Raw genomic sequence first — 27,202 nt, forward strand, 5'->3', positions numbered from 1 at the left:
TGCATGGGATGAAAATTCTTCAGAAATTGCTTTTTCATTTAGTTCAGGACTTTGTCTGATTAGCCACAGCTCATTTCAACCCTTTGAGTTTGAATTTATTCACACTATTTTTGTGCTTTTGAACTTTTCCTTTATGAATAATGTCTGAAGGAATTCCCCTATTGATCTACAGTCATGATATTTTGGAAAATGTGGTCATTTGGGGATGAGTAATAAAAAAGTTCTCTGTTTCCTATTACACTTTAATCAAAATTTGAATCCTTTTTATTACGGCTCTAGATTAAAAGCTCTTAAGAGAATGTCTAGATCACCCACGTTGGCAGCTTGAAATAGTTCTGGCTGGTCCATCATAGACAGAGCAATCCGAAGTGCTGCCCAAATATTGCCTGATAGAGCAGGGTGGGGAACCTGCTGTTGATTTCTGCTTTTTCTTTGCAAACTGAGAGCAGTGAGGAAATTGCTGACAGCCTCTCTGTAGGGAAGAAGGAAAAAAAAAAAGAAACAAGCAATATAATTTGCTGAACAGCTACAGGCAAACTTTCTAAAGTTCCACGCCAGGCTTAAATAGATTATTTTACAGTTTAGTTCATCAGTCCCTTTGTGTTATTCTTGCCAGATTTTCATCAAGCAAGAGGGTGTGGCTTAGGGCAACACAAAACTCAGTCTACCCAAACATTTGGGGGTACTGTCTTCCTTGCAGCAAAGCTCCCCTTTATCTTCCCTGACAGCTGGGACCCTGGAATATCACCTTCATTCCTGAAGGATGTTTCTGATGGCATGAACTACTTTAAGCAGTTTAACTCAAGTCTTTTTAAAGACAGGCTCTTACATTTTCTTTTACAAAAGCTCTTAAAAGCAGGACTATTTTAAGTGCAAGAACAATCCCACTGATCATAAGAGTACTTGCACTTAAAGCTACAAAAATGCTTTTCAGTCCTTTGTGAGCACAAACTTATGAGCACATTTCACAGCAGCTGAGATTATGTAGCTATATTCTGATTATTTTTTTCTTAGATACCTCCAGCTTGAAAATGAATCTCCACTTGGCATTGTGATGCCTGACTTTTTGTTTACACATTTTTCATACCCACCTGTATGCCCCTAGGTTGATGCAGCTTATCCCCAAGTTGTATCTGGACCTGATGAAGCCAGGTTGTATTTCCAAAGCTCGTGTGTAAGCCTCCACAGCTTCTTCACTGCGATCCCCGTTGGCCAAGGTTGCCCCAAGGCGGTTCCATAATGTATAGTCCTGGTAAGAAAAGGAGTTTTCTGCTGTAGGTGTCAAAAACCAGACATAATATCTCATCTTTGCTTGCAATGGAAGGAGAACCGCTGAAAATAATAGTATTGTATCTTAATTGACAAGGAATGTGAGGTTCTGACTCGTGACCAAAGGCAACTTTATATAACTAATACCATTAATCAGCACACAGGTAGGAATTGGACATGCAAAGATCTGCTTCTAAACAGGGCTGTCTTGTAATTAAAGCTTCTATTTCGGGACTTAAAATTTTAATGGCAGAAGTGGCATGTCATTAATAATAGTCTGATCCAGATAGGGAAAAGGAATTGGCCTGTAAAGCTAAATTTTTAAAAACGTAAAAGTATAAAATGTACCTCTGGTCGAACAGTTAAAGCAGCACTAAATGCATCTATTGCTCTGTTAAATTCTCCATTCAGGTGAAAAAGAACCCCAAGTCCTGTCTGCAGGTCAGGGTCTATCATATCACCATTCTGGTGAGCAGCCTCCAGGTACAAATCCTTTACTTCTTCAAGTAATGAGCTAGACGAGGGAGAAAAATAACTTAAGGATCCATCATACAGTTATTTACAAATATTTCAATGTTGATTGCATAGCCTGAAATTAAAGTCCTTGCAGTAGATTTATAAGAAGTGTTATACTCCTCAATTTTGCAAATGAGCTTCTTCATCGTGGCAAAGGTTTACTTCAGGGGGCTGTTGTAAACTCACATCTGAAATAAAAAAATTAATCTATGAAATGAGATTGAAGTACAGCCATGAACCCAAGTGGAATGACTTGAAGCTTTATTAAAACTATTCAAATTAGATGAGTTTCTCGGACACAAAACTGTTCTTTACTGGCAAAAATAGTGGTATTTTTAAGAGGAATAGGTAAGGGACCTGCCAAAACTCTTGAAGAAAGATGCCAAAACATAAGACTTCTGCGCCCACTGTAGCTTCTTAAAACCTTTGCACTAACATCACCAGATGTCAGTGGGATGAAGCCAAAGTAGAATAACACACTTAGCAATTAAGCAGAAGTTGCATATTTTATTTTTGCTCATACAAAATTATCTTGTCAACCCAGGACTTTTAAGTGATGAGGGTAAAACATAAGGCCTGTCTTCAAAATGACAAGCAGTGAGATAGCTTGAGTGGTTTGGTTCTCTAAATCATGTTTATGCCTTTAATGACTTTATTGTGCATCTCACAGTCCAGAGGTACTTGTTTATTTTCCACATGAAATCATGATGAAGGGCTGCCAAATAATGAATTTTATGTTATTTAAGATGGCTGAAGATAAATCAAATGGCTGTGTTGTCTCTTGGTTAGAACTAGAACAGCTTTTAAACAAGCAAGTGCCACCTCTCATTATTCTCAGTGGACTCATGTTGCACTGCAAAACAGCTCTGGATTCTACTGGGTTGGGATATGGGAAAACCACGGGAACAGCGAAAAGCAGGGAAAACACACACATGTGGAGCTGGATAAAGGCTTAGTATGGATGTGGAAGCAGCTGAAGGATGAGGGTGCAGGATGTGGGAATGCAAAGGCAGGAGACAGGGATGGAGGAAAATGATGGGAGTTGAGGAGAAGCATCCTTTTTAAGCTGTTTTTTTTTTTTAAGATAAAGCCTTCAGTCATTAAACCAAATGTTCTCTGTTGGTTTCCTTCTCCTGCTATTAGAGTCATGTTCTTCCATCATAGGGAACAGGCTGGACTTCTGCAGAACAAGGGGACATAGCAGGCACCATCAGTTCTAGGGATATCATTATTATTTCCACCATGAGGATTTCCACTGCATTTACCTCTCATCTGCTGCCTTAGACATCCTCCTGGTAAGTGCTGGGGACCCTTTTTTGCTTCTCACTATATACTTGTATTTTGGATTTTGCTTTATCCAGTTTCTCAGGGATTGATAGGCTTCTTGTTGATGGCCAGTGTTGGTATAACTCACAGCCAGGGCCATCAGAGCTTTCAGGTTGTTTGGCTGCAGTTCCAAGCACCTAGGCAGAAAACAAAAAATATACTGAGATATTTCTGCAGCCAAGCACAATGCTTGAATTTTGTCCAAAGTAATCCATGTGAAGAAAATCACAATCCTCACTGTTGCTCTTTTGAAAACTGGGGATGAGCAAGCTCCTACATTAGCCCCTTGGATTTCTATCCAGGTAAGCTAATAAGGGACTTATTTATATAAGTTTTTTTTAATCCTTAGGTGAAATAACTTCATGGTTATCAGTGCTGATGCAATTTAATATTGCTTCAAATGGAAACATAAAAATCCATTACAGAAAGATAATAATGCTGACATCTTGGAGCTCACATTTTATGTACAAGAATTCTGTGATCTTCCCATCTCCATCAACCTAAAAATGCTGGCAGTTTAGCATTCAGCATCTGAAGGGAGCTCACTCCAATTAAGAAAATCTCTTCATTAAAGGACAGACTACAGCAAATATGCCAAGTGGCTGGGATGTAAAAAAGGCACTTCATTTGCATCATGCCTAACTCATATTTATTAGGCCATGTAACTTTTTCTTTTGTGCATGTACTTAAATTGTACTAAATGTACTCCATGAAATATTGCACTTATTTAATAAAACAGAAATATTAATCACTAGTCATCCCTCTGAAGTCACTGGGAGTTTCTATATCTGTGTCAATGCTCTAGTCTTCACAGTCCAAGATAGGAATGACATTAAATATCCCCAGGTCTCCATTGCCCAACACTCAACAGACCCCAGATTTTGTTCTGATCTCCCTCTACCTTTGGAGGGCCACAATGGCTGCCTGCTCATTTTCATTTTCTGCCTGTGTTATACCCAGGAACTGCCAGGCCTGCAAAAAGAATAATCATTTAGTTTGTTAAATATATCCAACTGCAGAGTTACAACCAACATCACTGTTGAGCACAGGAGGGAGGAAAAGCAGCAGATATATCCAGCACTAACTGCAGATTTCTCTACAGTGTGCACACCAACAGTCCCAATCAATGCACTTCTGAATATCTTTGGGTCTAGTAAACATTTATAGTCAATGAATGCATGGGTATTCTGTCAGTGTATAATCACACGCTGATTTCTTACATTTGAGTTACTGTACAATTTTAAATTTTGCTACAATTTAATGGAAAATAGAGAAGAAGAATTATTTAGTTGTGTATTATATTTGTTAAGGGGGTTCTAGGGAGCTTGGGATTCTCTGCTTTTTTGAAGTATGCTGTTTTGGCTTAATGTAGCAGTAGAGTCAAAGAGTCCTAGATACAGTATAAATATTTTTAACATTTCACATAAAACAGACTTTAAATATAAACTAGTTGAAAACAGCAACATTGAAGAAATTTATATAACTTTTAAAATTTTTTCAACAGTCTTGTTAAATCAAAAATATTCATCTTTTTGATAGCAGTGTTTACAAGATAGTTTGAAAGCATCGTGATATGAAGGGGCTGTTTGAAATATTTCAAACAAAAAAACCCAGATTCTCATCCTATGAAGAAATCATTATTATTTCCTTAAAGGCACACACTAATTAATAATCCTTAGAATCCAATGTGTCAATCAGTCATGACTGGCAAAGGTTTGAGCCCAGAAATCATTCCATCATTCCATGCTGAAGGAAGCTCCCTTTTCCTTTGCCAGGAAAAGGCACAGCAGTGAATACCTCAGCATCGTTGGGCTCTTGGAGAATTGCAGCTTCCAGGTATAAGATTGTAACAGGCAGGTCACCTTCTTTCATTTTCTTCAGTCCTTCCTCAAAAGCACCAGGCCAGTCTTTGAAGGGATTGTCAGTGTGGAAATAATAACCCTGGAGAAGAGAGATAATGGACCCGTGATGAATGACAACTTGCAGGGAATAACAAGTCTAAAAAAATGCAATGACTCACTGTTTTCCAATTGGGTGTAAACAACCTTTGTTCTGTGGAAATGGCACAAGCTCCCCCATGGAATTTCAATGACAAGAAGTGTAAAAAGTCACATCACCCGGCATTTATGTTTCTGCTCTCTTTATTTTTACTTTAGCTCTGAAGTTATATTTACAGCTACTTATGCTGGGCTCTCCATCAAATACAATGTCAACAACTCGAAGTGCCTGAGTAGGAGCAGAACTGAACTTCTGGGCCCAGACCATCCAAGGTGATGGTAAAGAACACACACCAAGCAGCTGAACTCCCTGCAGTGCTCATAACATCCTGGCTGCTCAGTTAAAATCCTGAAATCTTCAATTAACCTTCTTATGCACTGCTGCAAGCACCTGAGCTTATTTTAGTATTCCTTTAAGTTTTGCCTTTTTCTCTTGTCACTGCAGTGCAAAGGGTAATATCAGCTACGTAATAGAAATCAAATTAAAATGTGGAGTGGAAGGAATGAAGAAAAGAGATGGAATGTCCATAATTTCTATGTTCAACAGTGTTTGAATGTGCTGGCCCAGGTATTTTTATTTGGTGCTTGTCCTTAAGTGCCTGTCTTCAAAAATGCCCATAAATCCAGCAGTTGCTTTGTGATCCTTGCAGCTGAATTTAGGCTGTATGCAAGTCTAAACATATTCTCATTGTGGAAAGGTTCTTGCAAATCTGCCCCACCCAGAGACAATTGAAGAGGATGAGCTCTTTGGGGTAAAATTAGCTTCCAGGTCCAAAGAGTTCCCTTGGGTTCCCTGGAAGAGCTGAAGCTCATCTCAAATTTGCACAGGGGGGATGTACTGCAGTAAAAAACTTGGTGTTACCTTCTCAATGGTTGAGATGGTAACTTGCCCTGGTGCTTCCTGGTTCTCTGAAATCCAGTTTCTGCGAGCCATTTCTTCCCATTCTGCTTGCATTTTATCCCAAAACTCTGTGTCAGACTAGGAGAAAAGGAGGAAATGAGAAAATGAACAACAGAACTTTAAAATAAAGGTTTGTTGCTATTTTTAAAACTTTTGATTTTCTTTCTACCAGTGTTCTGAGTGTCAATTCTGCTGAGCAGTATTAGTTCTATGAATAATCACATAGACTGAAATTCTACAGCTCCTGTTTGGAGTTCCATATAATTAAATTTCATCTCTTATATTGGAATGCATTCTGTCAACAGAAAACTATCTCAGAGGCAGCATATGTCCTGTTTGAAGCAGGATTTGCAGCAGCTTACACTGCATCTTATTGATGCTAACAGCAAATTCTTACAGAAAATTTGAAGGCAATTAATGCTGCAAGTCCCTGGACAAAGAAAATAAAGAAAAAAAAAAGAAAAATCAACTAAGTGTATATGCAAAAGAATAACAATAGATAAAACAGTTTGAAAGAGAACAAGCATTGCTTACTTGGGTACATTCAGCATAATTTTCAGCTATGAGAAAGAGGAATGCCAAAGCTTAGGCAGAGGGTGTTTGCATAAGGGATGTAATACAAATTGGGCTTTTTGACATAGTGGAGAAATCTTAATACTGCATTGTATATTCTGCTGGTGAGAGGAATCTACAAGAGATTATAAATTCATACAGTAAGATTAATATTCAGCTCAAAGACGAGGGAAAAATGCACATACAAGGGAAAGAGAAATTATGAAAAACAGATGAGATCTAGGACCATGAATGAGATTAGCAATGACCAGAAGGAGGGAACAACTGTGGCTACTAGAAAATGATGCCAAGAAATAGAAACAGAATTAGAGAAGGGGAGAATCCAAATTAGGGTGCTACTTTCTCAGCCTCCACACACTAGTCATGGGACTCCAAAAAGGAGATCAATAGCAGAATATTTGCAGCGCACTAAAACCTTTCCAAAATTCTCCAGTTCCTATAAGGACATGGCCAGTGTTTCAGTGAATTGACAGCACTGGGGGCACAGTTTCTCAGCTTATTCACATCAAAGACAGCAGCACTAATAAATCTATTGAGATTTGGACAGAACCATTTGAGAGCGAGGTGCTAATCAAAATTAGTTGAAGGTTTTATGAACTGGTCTGGATAGTTTTGTGTGAATCTTTGTTACAAGGCTGACAACTTTGGTACAGCTGCACAGCCAGGCATGATGGGAAAAACAGAGCTTAGACTGTGATTGTATGGCTTCACAACTCTCCTTAGATGCTGGGGAAAAGGAAAGCACTCTGTCTTCCATTCAGGAAGAAATTCAGGATTGCCCAAATTCAGTCTTCAATAGAGGATTGTCTGAATCATGCAATTATTGGATCTGTGAAGGAATCTGCTATGCTCCTCTATGGAAAAGGAAATAAATTGGGAATCATTCACTCTTGGAGAGGAGGTTTGACTCCAGGTAAGAGAAGTGAACTGCCCCTGACCACTCTGTTACACCGCTTCAGAATTCGCTCTCATTCCGGACTTGATGAAAATACATTCATATAAAGAGTTGTGAGATTGTACTGAAATGTCCATTTAGGATTTGAAAAGGCTGGGATAATGAATCAGATCACTCCCCCTTAAATCTTATCAACCAAGACCAGAGGCAATTGAATCCCTAAAGAGATTCTGTTCATCAGATTTCTCCATCAACTGCTTCTCATTCAGCACAAATCTGCAATGCCCTGAAATAAAAATTATGCGACGATGTTTTAAATAGCAGTAATTTTGAGATTCAGCATGAGGTAAAAAAATGGAAACTTCCCTTTCCTTCAGATTAAAATTAATAAAAGTACTGACAACTAATTATTAATGGCCTTATTTAGCCAGATTAATTTATAGAAATAATTATATATATATGTGTATGATATTTATCTTAGAATTTTTGCTTGCATTTTCCTCACAAAAATTCCTTATGAATCAATGGTATGGAAACATCAAATCACACTTCTGCAGATAGTAAGCAAACATATTTAGGTCATATTCAGGATATAGGTCTTAAATTCAAATTCTGGTGTTTAATTATACATTTCTAACTCTCACAGAAGTTCTCTGTGTTTACACTCCATGTAAAAAGCCATTGACTTACTGTGCACTCAAGTAGCCACCCTGATTTCCATCTACAAAAAGTCAAAGGAGGAGGGAAAATGCAATGAGGAGAAGACCAGCTTTGCTTCAACCTCTCTCAGCTTGTCCTACACTGCTTGGACACAGGACCAGCAGTCATTTTGCAATGATAAGGAAAGATTGGAAAGATTTTCTGGTTTGGGCCAGGCTACAGAATTCTGAGGATATTCAGCATGAGGGGTTCTGAAACTGCTACAGCAAAGCTGCCCTGAGCACCCGGACCAGGCACTGACCCAATGCCTGGTGCCAATGTCAACAGCAGAGCTGCTCAATGTCCTTGAGGAAGAAAATTGTAAATATCACACACATTTAAATATTGTAAATATTACAGTCTTTGCTGAAGGCCTATATCTATTTCAGCTGCCATTACCAGCAATTTTTTCATTGACTTCAGTGACAGAAGAGTTAAATTAATATTGAGCCTTTCTGAAACCTGGCTTTGGATCAAGGCTCCTAGATCTAATTTTAGCTCTATTTGCTACACCACCAGTGCCAATTAACCTCATTTCAATGTTTTTGCCACCTTAAGGCTGGTGAAATACTTTGCACCAACCAAAAGTTTTCAGACCAGTTGAACACATTTAACACATTTTCTGATCATCTGCAGTTAAGAGGAATGACAACCAGAAAAATGTTCATACCATCTGACTGCTTCCAAGCAGAAAATTCTGCATTTTGTCAAAGAGGCTATTTTTACTCTTAGTATTTAAATATATGCTGAAGAAGTTAAATAAATGGGAGGCAAAATATTTCCAGGCTCTTTATTTCCCATGATCCAATGAAAGGGGCAGGGGGATGTATTTATAAATTTACCTATTTTCACAACTTTTAGAATTTTGCCTGTCCTGTACTGCCAAAAATTATTTTGCAATATTCCTAATTGACCAATGCATAAGTAAGGTTCAGTCCTTATTGTCTGAATTAATGCATTATCATACTCTTTGTGGTGAAAGACACAGTAAGTTTAATTTGTGTGCTTAACTAGGTAAGATTTCCTTAGCTGATATCTTTTTGAAACAAAATCTGCAAATTTTACTAAGGTTTAGACATAGAAAATGAAGGCAAAGGTTTCCACTGTGTTTTGAGAGTATCAAATAAAATACATTTGAATGACTCAAGTTCCTAGTTCCTAATTTAAAATATGGTTTGGCCAGTTTTAGGCCCATCCAAAGAAATGTCTAAATAGTGAGACAGGAATATTGTAGGTACAGAAGGGATTCCAGTCAGTACTCATGGGAACCACAAAGTGATGGTCCTGGAATATGTTTTCCTGGGCTAGAATAAATTAATCCCATCTTTTTCCTCCTATAGTCACATAATTTAGCTGTAATGTGCTCTGATGCTTCAAAGCAGTACATTATATAGCAGATGGTTCATGTGACACTGTGTTGTAAATAAAATGCTGCTGGGAAGGACAGCTCAAAATTTCTTATGCATAAGCTCACAAAACAGTGTGGCATCTGCAGTCTAATCAGAGAAATGTGGAATAAGAAAATAACAAAACAGCTTTTTTTTCCCCATCTCTGAGTTGGAAGTTTTTGCACCTTCTTGCTTTTATTTTTATTTGTTCTAACTCATCACCAGTAGGATGGTGGTTGATAAAATAATTGTTTTAATGGAATATAAGTACAGGATAGAGCTGATTCCCCATCCTGTCATTTTTTTAAAATTCAGAAGTATCAATATTTGGTGAGACAAAGCTAATTATTAGCAAGATTGTGCTAAATGTTGGCTCTTATGGCACTTGGAAATTACTGAGACAAAAATCAAATCCAATTTTGAGAATAACATAAAAGGTAGCGAGGTCTGCAAGCACCCACACACTGCAAGGGAATCTGGACCCTCTCTACTAAAAAAGCTATTTTATTCAACACTTTATTCTTAAGATTCCCCAATGGCATAGACATCTTTAAATCTTCTTAAGAAAGAATTACCTCTCAAATCTTCATTAATCTCAAAGTTTAACATCTTAAAACCATTCCCAAAGCTCTGAAGTGACTACTGGGTGGAGGATAAAGTTTGGTGTCTTCATTTACTGAATTGTTAATTAATTCCTTTAGAATTAGGCCACAAAGAACCTGAGATTTACTTCCTTTTCTTGATCAGTTTTCTGGCTAATCTTTCCACTTGGAGCTTTCCCAATCGAAGAATGCTACAGAAACATCCAAAGCCTGAAAAATGAATTTTTGACCTGTATCTATTCTCTGCTTAAGCAAGCACTAATCTTTCTGAGATGGGCTCCAATTTATTTCAATCACTCCAGCTTTCTTACCACTTCATTTTAACTAGGATGAAAATTCAGCTCTTTTCATATGCAAATGAAAATAACTGCTCTATAACGTCTTGAAGAATCCTTTCCTTTACATTTTAACTACCTGGCCCAAGGTTCTATTTTAAGCAGAAAGAATAACTTAAGGCTGCCAGCTACAGTTGGGGAAACATTTAATTTGATTCTTTTCAAAAGCCATTTTTAAGACTACTTTAAAGTATTTTAACAACCTGTCTCTGTTTCTTCAGAATGACCTCTTAGTCTGCAGGGTTGTTTTTTTTGGTGGTTTTTTTTTTTTGGTTTTTTTTTGTTTTTTTTTTTTTTTAACTATACATTCTCCTCCTTACTTTACTCTGCAAAGTAATTCAATGTCTTGTAATCTGTTGTTGGACTCAACTAATTTTTCTTCCTGCTGAGTGTCTGGAAACTCCCCATCACACAAGTTTCTGGCAATTGCAGGAGTACTGACATCATTTTCTTAACCACTAGCACCAAGATGTTCAGTACCAGATTCTCTGTGCTGCCTTCACAGGTCCCAGCACAGCACATCCCACCCTGAGGATCAGCGTGCAGGGCTAACAGGAACATCTAAAGCATTTCAAGCAGTGGCAATTTGAAAGCAAGTTCCCTCCTTGCCTGCCAGGGGCAAATGGGTATGATTTGTGACATCAAAAACCTCTCCTGTGCCTCACCAGCAGTTGTTTATGAAGAATTTATTTAATCTGGAAAGAAAAAATGCCTTCTGTGATTAGTTTATGAAAGAGCTGATTTACTGATTGTGTCCATTTCAGCCTTGTATGCTGAGACCAGATTTTTGGTGTGTGCAATAAAATCCCAAGATACCATGGTAGAAACCCTGCATCTTACCATAGCATATTGTGATTAAACCTACAAATCATCTTAATTACTTCAACATTCTCTTTACAGCTAGAAGCCAGTATCAGATTTAGGTACTGCTTTGTCTCTCATCAGCCAATATTAATTTAGAATAGTTCAATTGTCAACACTGGAATTAGAATGGTATAAAATTGAGTTAGAAGAGTATTAAAATACACGATTAAAATTTAAACTCAAACATCCCTAAAGTGTTCTAGATGGTTTGGAGACTAATGAGCCTGCAGTCCATGCTAAAAATAACCAGTTTTGAGGAACTGGTTTCACAGCTTCATCCTCTGCACTCTAAGAACTCATTTCACAGGCTGTTACATAATTCAGCCTGAAATTCTGTCCTTGCTGGAATGGAGCTGTCTTGGCTCTTTGCAGCAATGGGATTTTGAAGGGAAAAAGCCCTGAGAAGATAATGATGCTCCAGGTCAATGTTTATATCTAACTTTTTGTTGAGTTCTGCTAAAAAACCTGTATTCTGCTTTGTGTATAAGCAGGATCAGTTTGGTCTAGTGGTATAGGACAGCACTCAAGAAGTGTTTTAGATGTTGGAAATGTAGAAGTTAGTGGGAAAAAGCCCAGAAGTGCAACTATCCAAATACCTTTATCTTTTCAAATCCAATAGATTCACCAGGAAACAAGAATACTCCTGTGCCTAGCATTCTGCTATTAGTTGTAAAATGTGAAAATGGTGCATGGTTGCTGCTTATGTACAGCTTTACACCAGCTAATTGTGCTGTTCATCAATGATTCTGAGCTCTGGTTTCACAGTGGACACTTCCTTTGTGTCTGGGCTTCAAGAACTAATGGCACACAGCTGCTGGGGAGAAATGTTTCCCTCCCTTTACTTGTGGTTTGGAATTAGCTACATTCATGGGCTATTTACCCATTTGCTCTAGCAATAAAAAGTCCAGCTTAAAAACTTGGTTCTCTCTAATGTCTTTTTTATAGCTGAGGGATTTGGATTTCCTTTTTTTAAAAAGAGACAAAGTGCTATTTTAAATTAATAGCTCCATGAATTGCATCTTTTCTCTGCTTTAACTAATCCAATTCCAACTTTCTCCTCTGCTTGTGCTGCAAGATGAAAAAGAAATCTGTAGAACATCAGCTGAAAATTAAAACAGTAAATGAAATCATACCTCAACAGCTGCCTTTGCTCTTTCAAATTCCTCCTCCAAGGAGTGATTTCTGGAGAGAAGAGGCGTTCCCCAACGTTGCTCCTTACTTGACCGTGCCTAAAAAATAAAATAATAAATCAGAAAGGGATGATAGACCCTCTGTCACCCTTCTGAGTTATTTCCTTAATTGACTAGAGCCCCAAGTGGCCTTTTTCTTGGGGAAAACTACTTGTTTCCCTGCATGAATTCCTCTGAATTCTCTTACACTGTAGCAGAGACTGCTTCTTATAGGAAGGAGAGTAATTTATCTTTTCCAGATTTTTCTTTTCACTCAAGATGTGTGAAAGATAAAGAGACATCCAAGAAAAGGCAATGCAAGGGTTGGACTACAAAAGGAGAGAACTGACTATTTTGTATAAGACTTTTACCTTCCTTGATCCTTCTGCATTATGCCTGGGAACGAGTATGACCCAGGAAAAAAAAAACAATATTTTTCCCTGCACATTTTGAGGTTTTCTGACAGATTTTTTTGGGATTGCATTGGAGAGCCAGGTTTGACCCGGATTCCACTAGAATGGCAAATCCTTTTTACAATCAGCACCACTCTTATGTACCATACAATTGGAAGCACATAATAACTTTTTCCTTGTTCTTTTTCTAAAAACAATGTGTTTTGGTTTTTTTTGTTTTGTTTTTGGTTTTGTTTGTTTGTTTGTTTGTTTTTTTTTACAAAAAGCACTGTACTAAACCAAACCACATTTAAGGATGGCAGAAAAAGCACAAAGTGGCCTAATCTTGCTAAACAAAGCTCTGACTGCTAATCCGTTCCCTAGTGTTTGTCAAGAGGTTAAACTCATTAGCCACTTGTGTGCCTGTGCTTCCAATTGCATTAATTTTCCTGATTATATTTCTGATGACTGTACTTGTAATATTCAATTTCTGTGAACCACACTGTTAAAAGGCTAATTTTGATCACATCAGACTTATTGGGCTGTCTCTGCAAATGCTGGAATGGGCACTGCTGGGATGGAACATCTGACAGGTTTCTGAGCACTCATACATGTCAGGTGTAATGTATGGTCAAACACATTTCTCTGGTTGTACGCACACGGCTTTTTTCCTACAGAGGTGGCATTCATTTGTCAAATGAGCCCTAGGTTTTCTGGTTTGTTCCTGAGGCTTTGGTCTCCCAGTTAGAGAGTGATGAGTGAAATGCACGTTGAGTGGATGAAACACGTAAGGTAAGCAAACAACGACACAACACAGTTTCTGTGAGCAGCACGTGGTGGTGGGCACTGTGTGTGTTCTCCTGTGCTGGCCTCTGGACTTTGACAGGAGACTCAGAGTGTGAGGGAATGTCTACCCTGGGGATCTATTGCTTCTGCTTTCACATCTTCTGCCTCTAACCCATGTTTGGAAAATATTGTTTTCCTTTGGTGAGGCCAAGAAGAGATTCAGGTTGTCATTGGAAACAAACCAAAACCCAGTCCCATACATAAAGTAGTTATTTTACTGATTAATAAAATTTAGGGCAGAAGAGATAACTGGTTCAGATCCTTCATTTGTCCATGTATCACATGATGGCATTTGTCACTCAACACCCATGGAACCAAAATGACATTCTTCAGAGAATAAACTAAGGTTGTCTGGAATGAATGTCTTCGAGGAAGCTGCTTGGGTTTAATTTAACGTTACCAAGAGACCTTAATGTCATCACTTTCTTTGCAATTTGTTTAACTGTCCTTGTTTCTCTTATTAATTTTATTTTCAGTTTCCCTCTACTACTTCTTATTTTTTTCCCATGCTTTTTAATACTCCTTTTTCTGTAGAAAGATACTGATGATTTCAATCAGGCTTTAGTGATATAAAGTCATTTAATAACATAAAAGCATCGCAGTATTAAATATTCTCAATATGATACACTCAGTTTTTAACTTTTTGTGACACTTTTACTCTCCCTCTTAATTTTTTATAGCCATACAAACAAGCAAAGTGCACCCTTTATCCCAGCACCCATCCTGCTGCTTGTCTATGCAGAAATCAGATGATCTCCCATCTCCCACTAATTATATTTGTTTCTACACACTCCTTTTCCCCCAGTACTGCACAGGGAACACTCCTGTTGTTTCAAACTGCCTTCCAGCATATTGTTGTAAGTAGAGCCTGCATTCTTTCTCTGAAATGTGAGATTTTCCAAGGCACTGTATTGCAATACATATTTATATGATGCCTTGATCACCAGCTCCTTTTAACATATCCCTTATTTTCTTTTTTTTTTTTTTTTATTCCACTGTTGCATCATATGGAAATTTTCTGAGGAATTGGCTCACGTGTTTATTTTCAGATCAATAAAACTGAAGAACATTGTTTCTGTTTGGAATCCCAGAACAATCTCTACATGATTACAGTTCCTAGTAAATAACTACTGCTCCTAAGACCTCGGGCTGGCCAGTTTTAATCTGTTTAACAACCACTTTATTCACACTGTGTGGTGCCAATTTTACAATCAGAATATGACATATTAAATCAAAACTCTTGTAGAATATCACACATCAACATTTATCAACTTGACCTGTAATCTGATCCAAGAATTAAATTTGTTTTTCTTGACACAGGACTCTGTTGATAGGCTCTAATTATGTTCCTGGTCTTTTCATTATTTATGAGTTGGCTCCTGCAAACTGTTTGATTACTTCTGCTTTTTACCCATTTGTTTCCGGTGACTGCTGTTCCTTAGGTCAAGGACAATCCTGTAAATGAGGATGTTCAGACCGAGCTGTGTTGCAGAAGGTCAGAGTGAGCTTCTAGGGGCAGCACAGAGACGAGGGGGAAAAGGACAAGAAGCACAGATGTCCCCTTCCCTGCCACATGACACTTTGTCCCCACATCATCCCCACAGAAATAGAATTTCACCTCCATTAAATGAACAGCAGGAGGGGAAAAAAGGTCATTAACGAAAGCCACATAAGCTGCAATTGCAATAGACAATGCAGAGTAGTACTGTGGTTTGTGACACACAGAAATGAAAAGCCCCAAACTTGCTGCTTTTTGCTAGTCCAGAGAGAGAGGGGATGGGAGTGGAGTGCCAGCACTGCAGCAGTGCCAGCAGAGCTGCAGCAGGTGATGGGGTGGGAGCCTGCAGCTGCCTCCCCAAGGTGGCTCAGGCTGTGCCCAAGGCTGGACACTGCACACTGTGGTGAGAATATATTTGATATTCTCACCTCTCTACAATGGAGGTGCTGTAGCTGATCGTGGATTCTGTGTTCAGGGACAAAACCTCCCATTCCAATGCATTTGCACACACTTTCCTGCACTTGTGTTCTCCTTATGTGCTGCTGGACCTTAACATGGTGGGAGGCCTAAATGACAGTCTTAACTTTGGAGCAAGTCTTCAAACAATGAGCTAAATCTGTCCCTTGCAACTCTTCATTTCCTTAGAGTAAGTGGCACATCCAAGGAAAGTCAGGACCATTAGTCTTTCTGCAGCTATTTGGGAGAAGAGGGGAATTAATTTCACATTGTAAATACTGTTGCCTCAAACAGGACATTTCTAAGATTTGTACTAGATTTGTACTATTTCTTTCTCTAAGATCATTGACATATTAGAATTAGGTACACATTTTTAGCACGTCAGGGATTTTGTGTACTCTGTGTGAGCAATGAAATATTTAAAATGCCCAGGAGAATATTTAAAGAGTTAAAATATGAGCAGATTCTATGCATAGACAATGGAACATATTATCTCTCTCTGCAGTTTGTAATTTTAAGATTAAAAATAAACCTTCAAAATCCCTCCCCACCTCCCCCAAACACTGTAGGATATCTTAGTACCAATGAAAGCATAACAAGGAACTTTTCAGAATGGCGGATAAAAGAAAGAACAAGGGTAGTTTGGGCCAATGCAATTTAAGAGTTAATAATATGTAAAATATGATGTGAGAAAATGCTGAGAAGCAAGACAGCCACATCCAGTGTCAGCCACCAGTGAACACTGCCCATACAGCCTTCAAACACATTTCTCCCTTCGTAGTTCAAAGCTTGTCTTTTGGATTTTGTATTGGCACAAGTGCTGGTAAACAAAGGATTTTGTTAAGAAGAATGCACAATTTTAATGAAAATATGACCTAGTTACTTAACATTTCACTTCGAGGAGCTACATCTAATGTGTCAAAGATGAGTGATGAGGTGATTGGGAAACTGCTGATGGAAAACTGCAGCAAATTTGACAAGATGAAATCTTTAGGGTATGGCAGAATGTGTTGCATTTGCAAAGGTTACCCTTAAATGAGATAGACAAGACCTATAGAGGACAAAGTATGGAAAACATATGCTTTGATAAAAGCCCTAACGTGATTTCTTTTGCAAGCAGATTAAGAACTCGGTCAAGACAGATGAGCCTGTGTGTTGGGAGCTGACAACTCTGACAGTCCAAGTACAAGCAGGATGAAGCAGGCAGTGAACAAAACCACATTTCCAAGTAACCTACCTAGAATAAGAACACATTCACACTTCATTTTCTCTGTATTAATAATTACCAGTTTAACATTTTGTTGCTCAAATGTACACGAGTTTGAAACAAGCAGGTTACAACAAACTGAAAAAACACATGAAATGTACCAAGACAACAGATAAGAAATTTAGTCTCTGCTTTTTTCCTCAAGTTGGCTTATTCAACTTTGTGGCTTTTTATTTTGAAGTATCAGTCATTTTACAAAAACATTATGGAGCCTCAACTGACTGAACTTAAACTGAGTGAAAAATGGGGATTTTTGCTTCTGCAGTGGAAGCTAAAAAGGGAATAGATCATATAAAGTAGAAAAACACTGCATTTGTAATTGCTTTTACAGAAAGCCAAGGCGTTTGAATCCTGTGACTGTCTACTTGACTTACACACATCTTGGCTGAGCACAAATGTCCTGGAATTTAGAGCTATTGGGCTGAGGAACAGCTTCCTAAAAGAGGGTATGAGGTGCTTTGATATGAGCTGGACAAAGCACATGAGAACACACCATCCATTTCAAGAGGATGTAAAAAATCGGTGCAATACATCTTTTCCATTGCTAATATGTACAAATCTATTGTAGAGAAAGGAAAGATATCATGCATTACAACTAGTGTGAGGCTTTCCAGGGGGAAAACCCCCCTGTTTGTAATGTAGAGATGGCAGGGAAATAAAGGACACTTTTTTCCTAAGAAAAAGCCAAAAATGGATATGATAACTGGGTTCTATTTCTACTTTCTGCAAATAAAAAGAAAAAGTTGTATCTCAGGATACACATTTGACAAGTAGTGTCTCAACATTTTTCCATATTCAAATGAGGCTATTATTTTTCATTAATTTCCAGATTTTCTATCTGACAGAAAGTTTTTTAAGTCCAGGCCTAAAAATAGCTGTGGAAGGTGAGAAAATTATTTTCAACTAAAAGCTAATCCACCAGAAAACTCTCTCTTCCCCATTCCAGTAGCAATGGCTGAAATCTTTCAATTAAAAAGTAAGAAGCAGCAAAGAAGGTGTGTGAACAGCCTGCTCTACTGGAATGCATTTACGAATATTTGTACCTGTATGTGCACACATACATGCAACCCTCTGTAATCATTTCCAACAAGACCTGTCCAAGACACAATACAACAGTGGAATTGGGCAAGTCTACAAACCTTAAGCCCAGAGCCCTCCGTATTAGAGTTCCTTTTCCAGCAGGAAAAAGTCCTGTGACCACACTGCTCCCCCACCTGTGGAGATAAACTGCTAATGAACATTGGTGTAATTATTGCTTCCTGCCTTCCTTAGTAATTGCTCAATTCTCAGATTCCTGCCAGACCAAGAGACCAAAGGATAGATATTTAACATGGGTAGGGAACCACAGAAATCTGAATTTCAGAACTGGAGGATGGGAAACAAGATGGGGCTGTAAACTGTAGTTTGAAGTTTTCCCTCTGTACTGGAAAGTCACAGTTCACTGCGGTATTAAACTCCAAATGTTCCAGATGCTGAGAGTTAATTTCAGAACTCGTTCATTTTAGAGGTGCGTGAAGATATTTTCCCTGATGATCCTGAAAATATCCCTTAAATAATTCTCCCAGAATGTCAGTGGCCAGCCAGTGGGAAGTTCCTCCTTGCCTTTTTATTGTTAATGAATCTACCAAATCCTCTTACCTGTATTGCAGGTGCAAGCTCTAATTCTGATGCTGAATCAGAGTCCAAGGCACTCTTGACATTTGTGAGCTCAGACTGTGATCTGTTTTCTGTGGACCTAGAAATAATGCATTTACACACTCAGCACCAGGACACTCTGCCCTATGTCTTTCATGTTCAAAAACACACAATGATTAATTAGGTTATTTCTTTCAAATGAATTGTTTAACTTGCAGTTATCAAAAGTGCCTGGATCCTTCTTCATGTTCTCACTCTTGTATTTCATAGACAGGGCAACTGAGGCCAGATGAAGACACAAGACTATGCCTCAGTAGGAAACTAAAAATCAATCACCACAATAAAGGATTTCACTGCATGTCTCTGTAGAATTCTCACCTCCATTTATTAAGTAATTGTGCATGCTACTTTCCACAACATTATGAATTGCTGGCAAAATGGCATTTTATAGTAAACTTGCTTATGATACATTGTCCAAAATAAGTGCTTGAACACATTTAATGTCATAACATGTTTAATAATACGATTGTTATCAAGCAAGCATTTCTGTGAATTAGAGAAAGTTGGGCTGGAAATATTTTTTGTAAGGAAAGCAAAAGGTTGTACCATAAAATCTCTTTTGATGGAGCTCTGGATGATGATGATGTTCTCTCTGCAGAAGGGTGAGCCTTGCTACTCCTGTCTCCATGAAAACTGACATCATCCCATTTCTCTATCTGTGTCTGAATATCAACTGAAAAATAAAGAATAGAAAAATATTAATCTTTTAAAGAAACGACTCCTGACAATTTTGTCTCCTCCGTTAAATCTGTGTTATAGAGAAAATAATGCCACCAAAGCCTATATTTTAATAAAGGTCTAACATACAGACCAAGATTGTGCACCTTTCTAGTTGATATGATGTGAAGGTATTTGGAAATTCACAACATTTTTCTAAATCTGTTAGCATTCATGGTCAGAATATCAGTGTAACTCTTGACATAAAATCAGTGATTTGTATGTAATTTAGACAAATTGTAAAAATGAAGCTTCTTTTAGAGACTAACATGTAAAATGACTGTGTAGGCAACTGATATTATTCAGTTGTGTCAGACTCACTTTGCAAAGAGCAGATGTTCAGCTCCTGTTTGAAGATAAAGGTCTCTAAAAGAATTTCTGTGCTGATGAATGGAAAATTTGCTGCCTTGGTATAAATTACATTTACCTTGCAAATTTCTCAGTTGCACTGCAAGTAATTTAGTTTGGATGGAACTAAATCAAATTCACCTTTTCCAAAGCTTGTCAATTGATCAGGCTTGGCAGGATATTGAGTTGTTTTGGGGATGTTTTTTTTCAGTCTGTATAAATATATCTCTCTTGTCAAGAATGGATTTTTTTCTCTGGTATGCAGAGATAAAGCAGTATTTACAAATATAAATGGACATTTCTGACACCTGCAGCTCTGAAAAGGACATCAGTATGGGCTGCTTCTCATTTGGGTCCTTTACCAATTTCTCATCACACCCCTACAGATTTTTCTACCATTTTACACACCCTGACTAAAATCCTTTTTCCAAAGAAATTTCAAAACTTTATTAGCACACTTAGTGACAACTTAATAGGTGTAATAGCAAAGGCAAAATCTAAAATGTATTCACAGTGTTTAAAGTGCTTCAAGTAATTAATAATGGGGAACAGATGTTACACTCCTGAAATGTGGTGAAGCAAAAATTCTGGTGTTGCTCATTATTTTGTGATATTAGCCAGGAGAAAGTTGTGCTGAGCAGGGCTATGGAGCACTGATAAAACAGCTACACTCTTACCTAAATCTAGAGAAGACTTGTCTGCAACTCTGACAGCCTGGACTTTCTGCTCAGAATCCACACTGATCAGGTCAGGATTCTCTGTCTTCTTTCTGTGGGTTGAAGCTTTTAAGCCTTCACTTCTTGAAGGATTCTCTGATTTCTTTGCTTTATTTTGGGTTTGTAAGACAGGTTCACTAAGATCCAAGAGATCCAGACCTGCTGATAATACTTAGAGACAAAATGTTAAAGTTCAATGTTTTAATTCAAATAGATCACTTTTAAAGATCTGTTTCAATTGGGGGAAAAAAATTATGTGTTTGCATTTGGCTAGAGTAGGTGTGTATTTCCTGGCTAAAGATGCTGACCAGTATATTAAAATATGGATGGGGATTTCAAGTGCTTAACTGAATGCAGTTTAGTGGATTTTCAAAAAAAAGGCTTTTCCTCTGAAAACCTTAAAAGTGTGTGATGTCTTGTGGCTGGGCCCTTCCCAGATTTTCCTCTCTTGTGAGGGTTCCCTATTCAGTTGAGCTTTTAGATAAGATTTGTTTTAATCTTTTGATTTGTTAAGTCCTGGTAACAGCAGCTTAGGGCAGTGCTGTTGTGCCACAATCCATTTGGGAATAGCTGGAGCAGACAGCTCCCAGGGTGGAGCTGGGTCATAAAGGAATGAAGATGTTTATTAATGTTTTCTACTCTTGTTGGTGTTTGTCCTTTGGGCCATAAATACTGAATATAAAGTCTAATGCCATTTCTATTAAGGACTGTATCAGTATGAAAAGAATGTTCAATTTCAGCTCTTTTAAAATTTGCCTGAAGAGTAACATTCACAATTCTTTAGCATGTAAAAGGTAGAAAAATTCCTTTATCATCATGTTACAGGGCAGGTGTTTTTGACAAATCAATTTGCATTATCTCTTGCAGTGCTTTATCTGTATTCTTGGAAATCACTGAATTTCATCAATCTTCATAGAATAATTTTTGTTTTATTATTAAATAACAAAATCTAATTAACACCCCCACCCCAATCTGATAGACAGTATAAAATTTACAGGTAAATTTAAAAACAAACACAATTCTTAAATAATCTGAAATAGTTCTATTAATCCCTGTAATATCTTCAGCTGTATTTTCTAAAAGGAAAAAAATATTACTTACAATTGTTATCTAATTCAGTATTGCAGCTTTTGTTATTAGAACTTGCATGCTGCTTTAGACCCATGTTAATTAGATGTCAGGATAATCACTCAGTTGTCAATTATTCATTTAATAATTTGCATGTATATAAATTTTAACCAAATGGCTTCTAACAAGACAAGTCCTTTTATGAGACAGCAAGAGACCACAGTAGTGCTGGGCTGATTCTATTGTCTCTCAGCTGATCTGCTCAACAGCATCGATTACCTTTGCACTGATACCGAGTAGGAGGGGGCTAATTTCTAAAAATACTTCCAAAGGACAATTTACTTCAAATAGAATTCAGTATAATTCAAAAGGTTTTTGGGATTTAATCCCAGTTTTTATTGCCTTCTCTACTGCTTCAGTGCAACACAAAGGAGGTAAGAAATAGATTAGATCCTTTCATTTACGAAGTGTCTGAACTCAGCCTGGGTGAAGTGCTTTGATACCACCCCCCTTTTTCTCTCTACCAAATCATCCAAGATTTCATAAAAAAAAAATCTTTCTAGAGTAAGGAATGCATTTCATTAAAACCAGACTAAGTGAGGGTTTTCCCATAGATTAAAATTTTGCAAAACCAAATACAGAGAATTGATCCAAACTCATATGTATACCCTGTGAGACTTAAACAAACTACATTAATTTCAGCCCCAAAGATCTGCTAGAACTGATGAGATTTGAATCACATCAGATTTCCCCTAAAATGTAATAAATAAAGTTTTTTTCTCTTAACAGGTCAGGCAATTACAATTTAATGCCACCTTGTGATTTTGTGCACACAGTAACACAAAAGGAAAATCACTTGACAAAACTGTGCCATAATTAAGCTGAAGCTAAAACTATTTTTCTCTAATGAGGGATAATAAAGAATGTTGTTTACCTGCTGTATTCGATGTTACAGGCCTTGCAACAGCTTCTGGCTTAGTTTCACAGAGAAAGTCATCAATGGAGGGGCTCAGGAGGGGTCTGCTCTCCTGTTGCTCATTCACCAGCTAGCAACAAAGAACCCCAGGTCACAGAGTGTTCTTGGGATGCAGAATTTACAGAAATAAAACATATTCTCACAATATCATGTGCTTTATTTTTAATTGTGAGAGTAAGATATAGCAATAAGAGTATGCACAAATAGCATTGGGATTAGAATGATAAAAAGGTTTAGTTACTCTTTTGGGGCGAAATGATATTCCAGTTTAACAAATCACACACACAAAAAAAAAGCAGCAAGATGATTTTTCCTTAGCAGTTATTGCATACTATTGCTTATAGGGCTAAAATTACAGGGCCTGATGCAGCTCCCTTCAGATCCATGGTGAAGTTGCCCTTCTCTATCACCAGGAGGCTAAGCAGGGCTTTTTTTTTTTTTTTTTTTTTTTTTGGAAGTGGCCTTTTTTTCCCCACAAGTAACATGCTTCCCCACAAAACTTCCACAATATTGCAAATAAGCATTAGCCCATTAAACAATAACCTGCAGAGACAGGAAACACTTGTCTGTCATACAACAACATGTGAATAACAGTGGATGGAGCCTGGTGAGTGTATGAACTTTCTGCATGAGTTCTGACTGTGGGAAGGCTCATAAAACATTTTTTTATTTGTGAGCAGTTTTCCATTTTTAACTGGATGAATTCACTGGTGTTCTGCTACCTGACAGAAATCTCTGTATTATGGGCTATTTAATGTATTAGGAATTTAAAAGATAAAACGGTACAAGTCTCAGAAATAAGTCTCCCTTTTGCCATCTACCTCTGATTAGAGATCATGACCTAACCTGAGCTGGAGGGATGTCTGATGGTGTGCCCTGCACTTAGTTTATATTATTATCTTAATGTCTTTATCTGAAAACATGTTTTCCCACTGTTGCTTTTGTCTGGAGCTCTTTCAGCTTTATATTATCCTTTCCAGCTTCTTCTCAACCTTCTGTTCTAGCTCTATTTCATTGTTGAATTTTCAAAAATTTCTCGCACATAAGTTTGAATTTTTAAATTTAGGATGCTAACATGGACTAAAACTGGCCAAAAAGGGTATTTACTCATCCTCACATTTGTTAAATACTGGCCTTGAGCTGCTCCAGCAGAAGGATTATCTCTAAAGTTATTACAGCAAACCAGATTAGATTCTCTGCTGTCCAGTACTTGATTTCTTTATTGCAAAACTGCAGCAAAATACTGGAGCTATTGAAATACCAAGCCCACTATTTGGATAGATAAAAGTTTTAAGCTGATATCTAACACTGACTTGCTGTGTGTGTGCACAAGTGCATGTGCCTCAGAGACTGGCACCGAACACCAGTTTGCAGGAGCACCATGGAACACAGATGAGCGATTGCCTGCCCAGCTGAGTGCAGCCCAGTGTGCAAATGTGGGATCTGAATTTAGAAATCTGGCAGTGATGCTGTCCCAAAGTCCAGATGTGCTACGTGTGCTAAAGCCAGACTGCAGATGCACCCCACCAGGGAATTAATCATGGGGGGCTTAGTTCTGGTTTGCCTGTCCAGGTTGCTGTCTTATTCAATGCACAGAAGGCCCCTGCTTAATTTGGTAAATCTCAACACTTGATTGGAAATTGAGTTTATATCCACTGCACATCTTTGTTTTCCATTATCCCCAGGTCTACAGATTTACCTAATGATGATCTTTAGGACCTAAGCAGACATAATTTTCTTTTTATGATTTGGTGACACTCATGACTATTTTGAAAAACATGTGGATGCCTTAAGTTAAGAGTTGAGTCTTTTCCAAACTACCTTTAGTATTTTAAAATTTTATCTCTATATCAGCAGAAGTTGCTTGTATATATTTGTCTTTTTGCATTTACACAGCATAGAGAAAAGTCCTAGACCATTTGGAGAGGGACAGGAGGGAAGAAAGAAGAGGCTCTGTAGGAATCAGTGTAAATATAAAAACTTCATAGGAAATACTGTTTCTGTATTTATAAGACTGTCAGTAGGGTACATTATCACATAAAATTCAAATGCTTATGGAGTTTCCCATTACATTTCATGTAAATTTTCTTTAATTGTAAAGAATGGGGAAAGGATGAAATGAAGAAAGATTGTGAGAACCAAAGTGAAGAATAGAACATCTCAAGAACTACTGGAAAGGCAGTTTATTGCCCAAACCTTCTGCAGAGGTCGGAGGATAAACTCTGGGAAGAGCAGAAATAATGTTAAGAATCAGAGTCATGGAGGGGGAGGAGACAAGACTTAATAAAGATCTGAATTTTATCAAGGTCTGACTGAAGTATGAGGTCAGATAATGTTTTTTTTCCTTTTCAAAGATGGTTATCATGTCCTTAGGATTTTCTTTATTATGTTCATTAGATTTAATACATTTTAAAGGAAGACTAAAAGAGTTTGCCTTGCTTCAGCTATGAAGATGAAGATTGAGTAGGAATGTAGTTATTCTTCATGCATACTCTCCCTTTGGAGAGTGGTCAGATGACACTGGAGGAGCAAAGTTAATTCAGCTATAGAGAAATGTTGGCCGGATAACAGAACTCTAAACTGGGCATGAGAACATCTGGTGTGGGAATTAAAAGAACTCAAATATCACAGCAGTGAACTGCATTAACAGTACTTTTTTCTTACTATAGTGAGACAAAATGCCCACCTATTTAAAATGGCCTTTGCCAAGCCTTCTGCATCTCTGTTCATGATGTGACTGAGACCCAGAGGATCCCTCCTAGTCCTGCATCCTATGCTCCAATGGCTGAGGACTAGAAGCTGTAAGAATGTCTTATTCAAAGGTTTGCTCCTGTGAAAAATAGTCTGCTTTCAACTCAAATATTTTTGTCAAAACAAATTGCAAAAACATGACCACAACTACTAATTCTCAATAAACACAAACTATGTATGTATAGCAATAGAAAATATTAGAAAAATACTCTTTAGACATGAAGCAGACATTTAATGATGAATTAAGACTTAACAAGTTAAGAGTGCCATGAGATGATATTTTTTCTGTAGAGAAGTAGGCAGTGGGGTAGGTTTCTGACATTACTCTGTAAGAAATGCCACTTTTTAAGCCCTTGGTCTCACACTTGGAATTTCATTTTGCTGCCTCATATACTGTACCAAATTTATCCCTCACTTAATACTGCTCAAGTTATTAGAGTTATATCAGGCATGAATTTGGAGTAGTACATAAAAGATTTATGAGATGAAAACTACGATCTATATTAAACCAATAATTTATGGTTTTCAAGCACCTTTCAGGTTGAAAATCACAGAATGCTTTAAATGAATCAAGGCTGGCACCACCGCAGAGCTGAGGAGTATTATCTCTGTGTTGCAGGTGAAGGAAGCAAAGTGAAATCAGGGAAGTCACCCAGCATCCCTGGGTGCTGGAGAAGCAGCGCTGGGGCCAGGAGCCAGGTGGCTTGTCCTGCATGGCATTTATGTGCCCAGTATCTGTACACACGCCAAGTGGTGCAGACTCAGCCTGGGAAACTGGGGAGATCTCAGTACTAATTTAGTCAGTGGGTGCCATAAATTCTCATAATGTCTCTAGGAACTTAAATTCTCTCTATAAGATTCACTTTAATTAAAGAAGAACCCCACGCACTCCTTTAATTGCGGGATACGCGAAATCTGTGGAGGCTGATATCCCCTACTACCAACTCATCTGAAGACACTCATCCATAGTATAAGATACTCCCAAATTCAAATGAGTCTCCTGGGAGCAGCACAGCAGAAAAAGGTGGTTTTCTTACCCCAGTACTGCTACTGCAGTTTTTCATTCCAAAAAGCATGTAAGTGGGGCTTTTGGGTGCTTTGGGAGAGACACTGGGAGAGTCAAAAGTGTCTGATATCAGCTGCACTGCTTCAAAATATGCGAAGCAAGGATCATTTACCAGCAACTAAGGTATCCTTCCATCCCATTTTATATCCTCTCTTACTGCATTCCTGATCTTCATCTGTTTGCAGTGCACAAAACATGCTGGTTTGTTTCTTTTTAAAAAACTTTACTAGGGCATAACATAATGCTGGTCTTTAAGATAAATTATTTAGACTCTAAATTGGGTGGGTTTCCACTCAGGCATGGGCAGCTAATTAGCACCTATGTTTTGAGCACAGAGTGAACTAGTTCTCTTAAATTAAGTGCCGAAATTCCCTCCATGTTCAATAGGGAGAGATAAATGCCTAGAAAAGCAACTCCAGAGGGAGATTGTGCCTGCCCAATTTAGGCTGTCCCTCAGGAGGCTCTCAAAGGCACCTAGCTTTCCCCCTGACTATATATGGGATTAATTTTAGAAGGACTGGCTCAAAAGGCATCTAAAATTTAGATGTAATTTGCTACTGAAGTGAGTTGGATTGAATTTTGGATTGTATCCATTTTGTTGCCTGAGCCTGACTGAATTACTCATGGTGCTAATTTAGGAAACCCCAAATTACTACTGGGTAGTCCCCTGTATAGCTCAGCAGCCAAAGCTGCTCCTGGGCACTGAGACTTTTTCCTGTGCTGCCCACTCAATGTGGTGAGAGGATGGTTGGGCTGCACCAGTGACACGAGCTGCTCCAGAAGGCTCAGAGAGTGGAAATGGACATGTGCTCATGAGCATGGGAGAAGGCAGGAAACGTCTAACTCAGATTTTCTACTGGAAAAAGATTGTA

General features: G+C 38.0%; 1 protein-coding gene across 1 annotated transcript in view; it reads right to left on the bottom strand.

Moving 5' to 3' along the window:
• Nucleotides 1-267: 267 nt before the first annotated feature.
• PEX5L (peroxisomal biogenesis factor 5 like) overlaps nt 268-27,202 on the bottom strand; it is a 36,149-nt gene continuing 9,214 nt past the window's right edge. Inside the window, exons 3-14 of the mRNA XM_062498889.1 lie at nt 22,472-22,583; nt 20,431-20,640; nt 19,235-19,361; nt 18,632-18,728; nt 12,499-12,594; nt 5,971-6,087; nt 4,909-5,052; nt 4,013-4,083; nt 3,051-3,248; nt 1,618-1,783; nt 1,092-1,249; nt 268-472 (exon numbers count right to left, since the gene is read on the bottom strand). Coding sequence (XP_062354873.1) covers nt 268-472; nt 1,092-1,249; nt 1,618-1,783; nt 3,051-3,248; nt 4,013-4,083; nt 4,909-5,052; nt 5,971-6,087; nt 12,499-12,594; nt 18,632-18,728; nt 19,235-19,361; nt 20,431-20,640; nt 22,472-22,583 — 1,701 coding nt within the window. The remainder of the gene's footprint in view (nt 473-1,091; nt 1,250-1,617; nt 1,784-3,050; nt 3,249-4,012; nt 4,084-4,908; nt 5,053-5,970; nt 6,088-12,498; nt 12,595-18,631; nt 18,729-19,234; nt 19,362-20,430; nt 20,641-22,471; nt 22,584-27,202) is intronic.

Source organism: Cinclus cinclus, chromosome 10, assembly GCF_963662255.1.
Source record: "Cinclus cinclus chromosome 10, bCinCin1.1, whole genome shotgun sequence".
Lineage (NCBI taxonomy): Eukaryota > Metazoa > Chordata > Aves > Passeriformes > Cinclidae > Cinclus > Cinclus cinclus.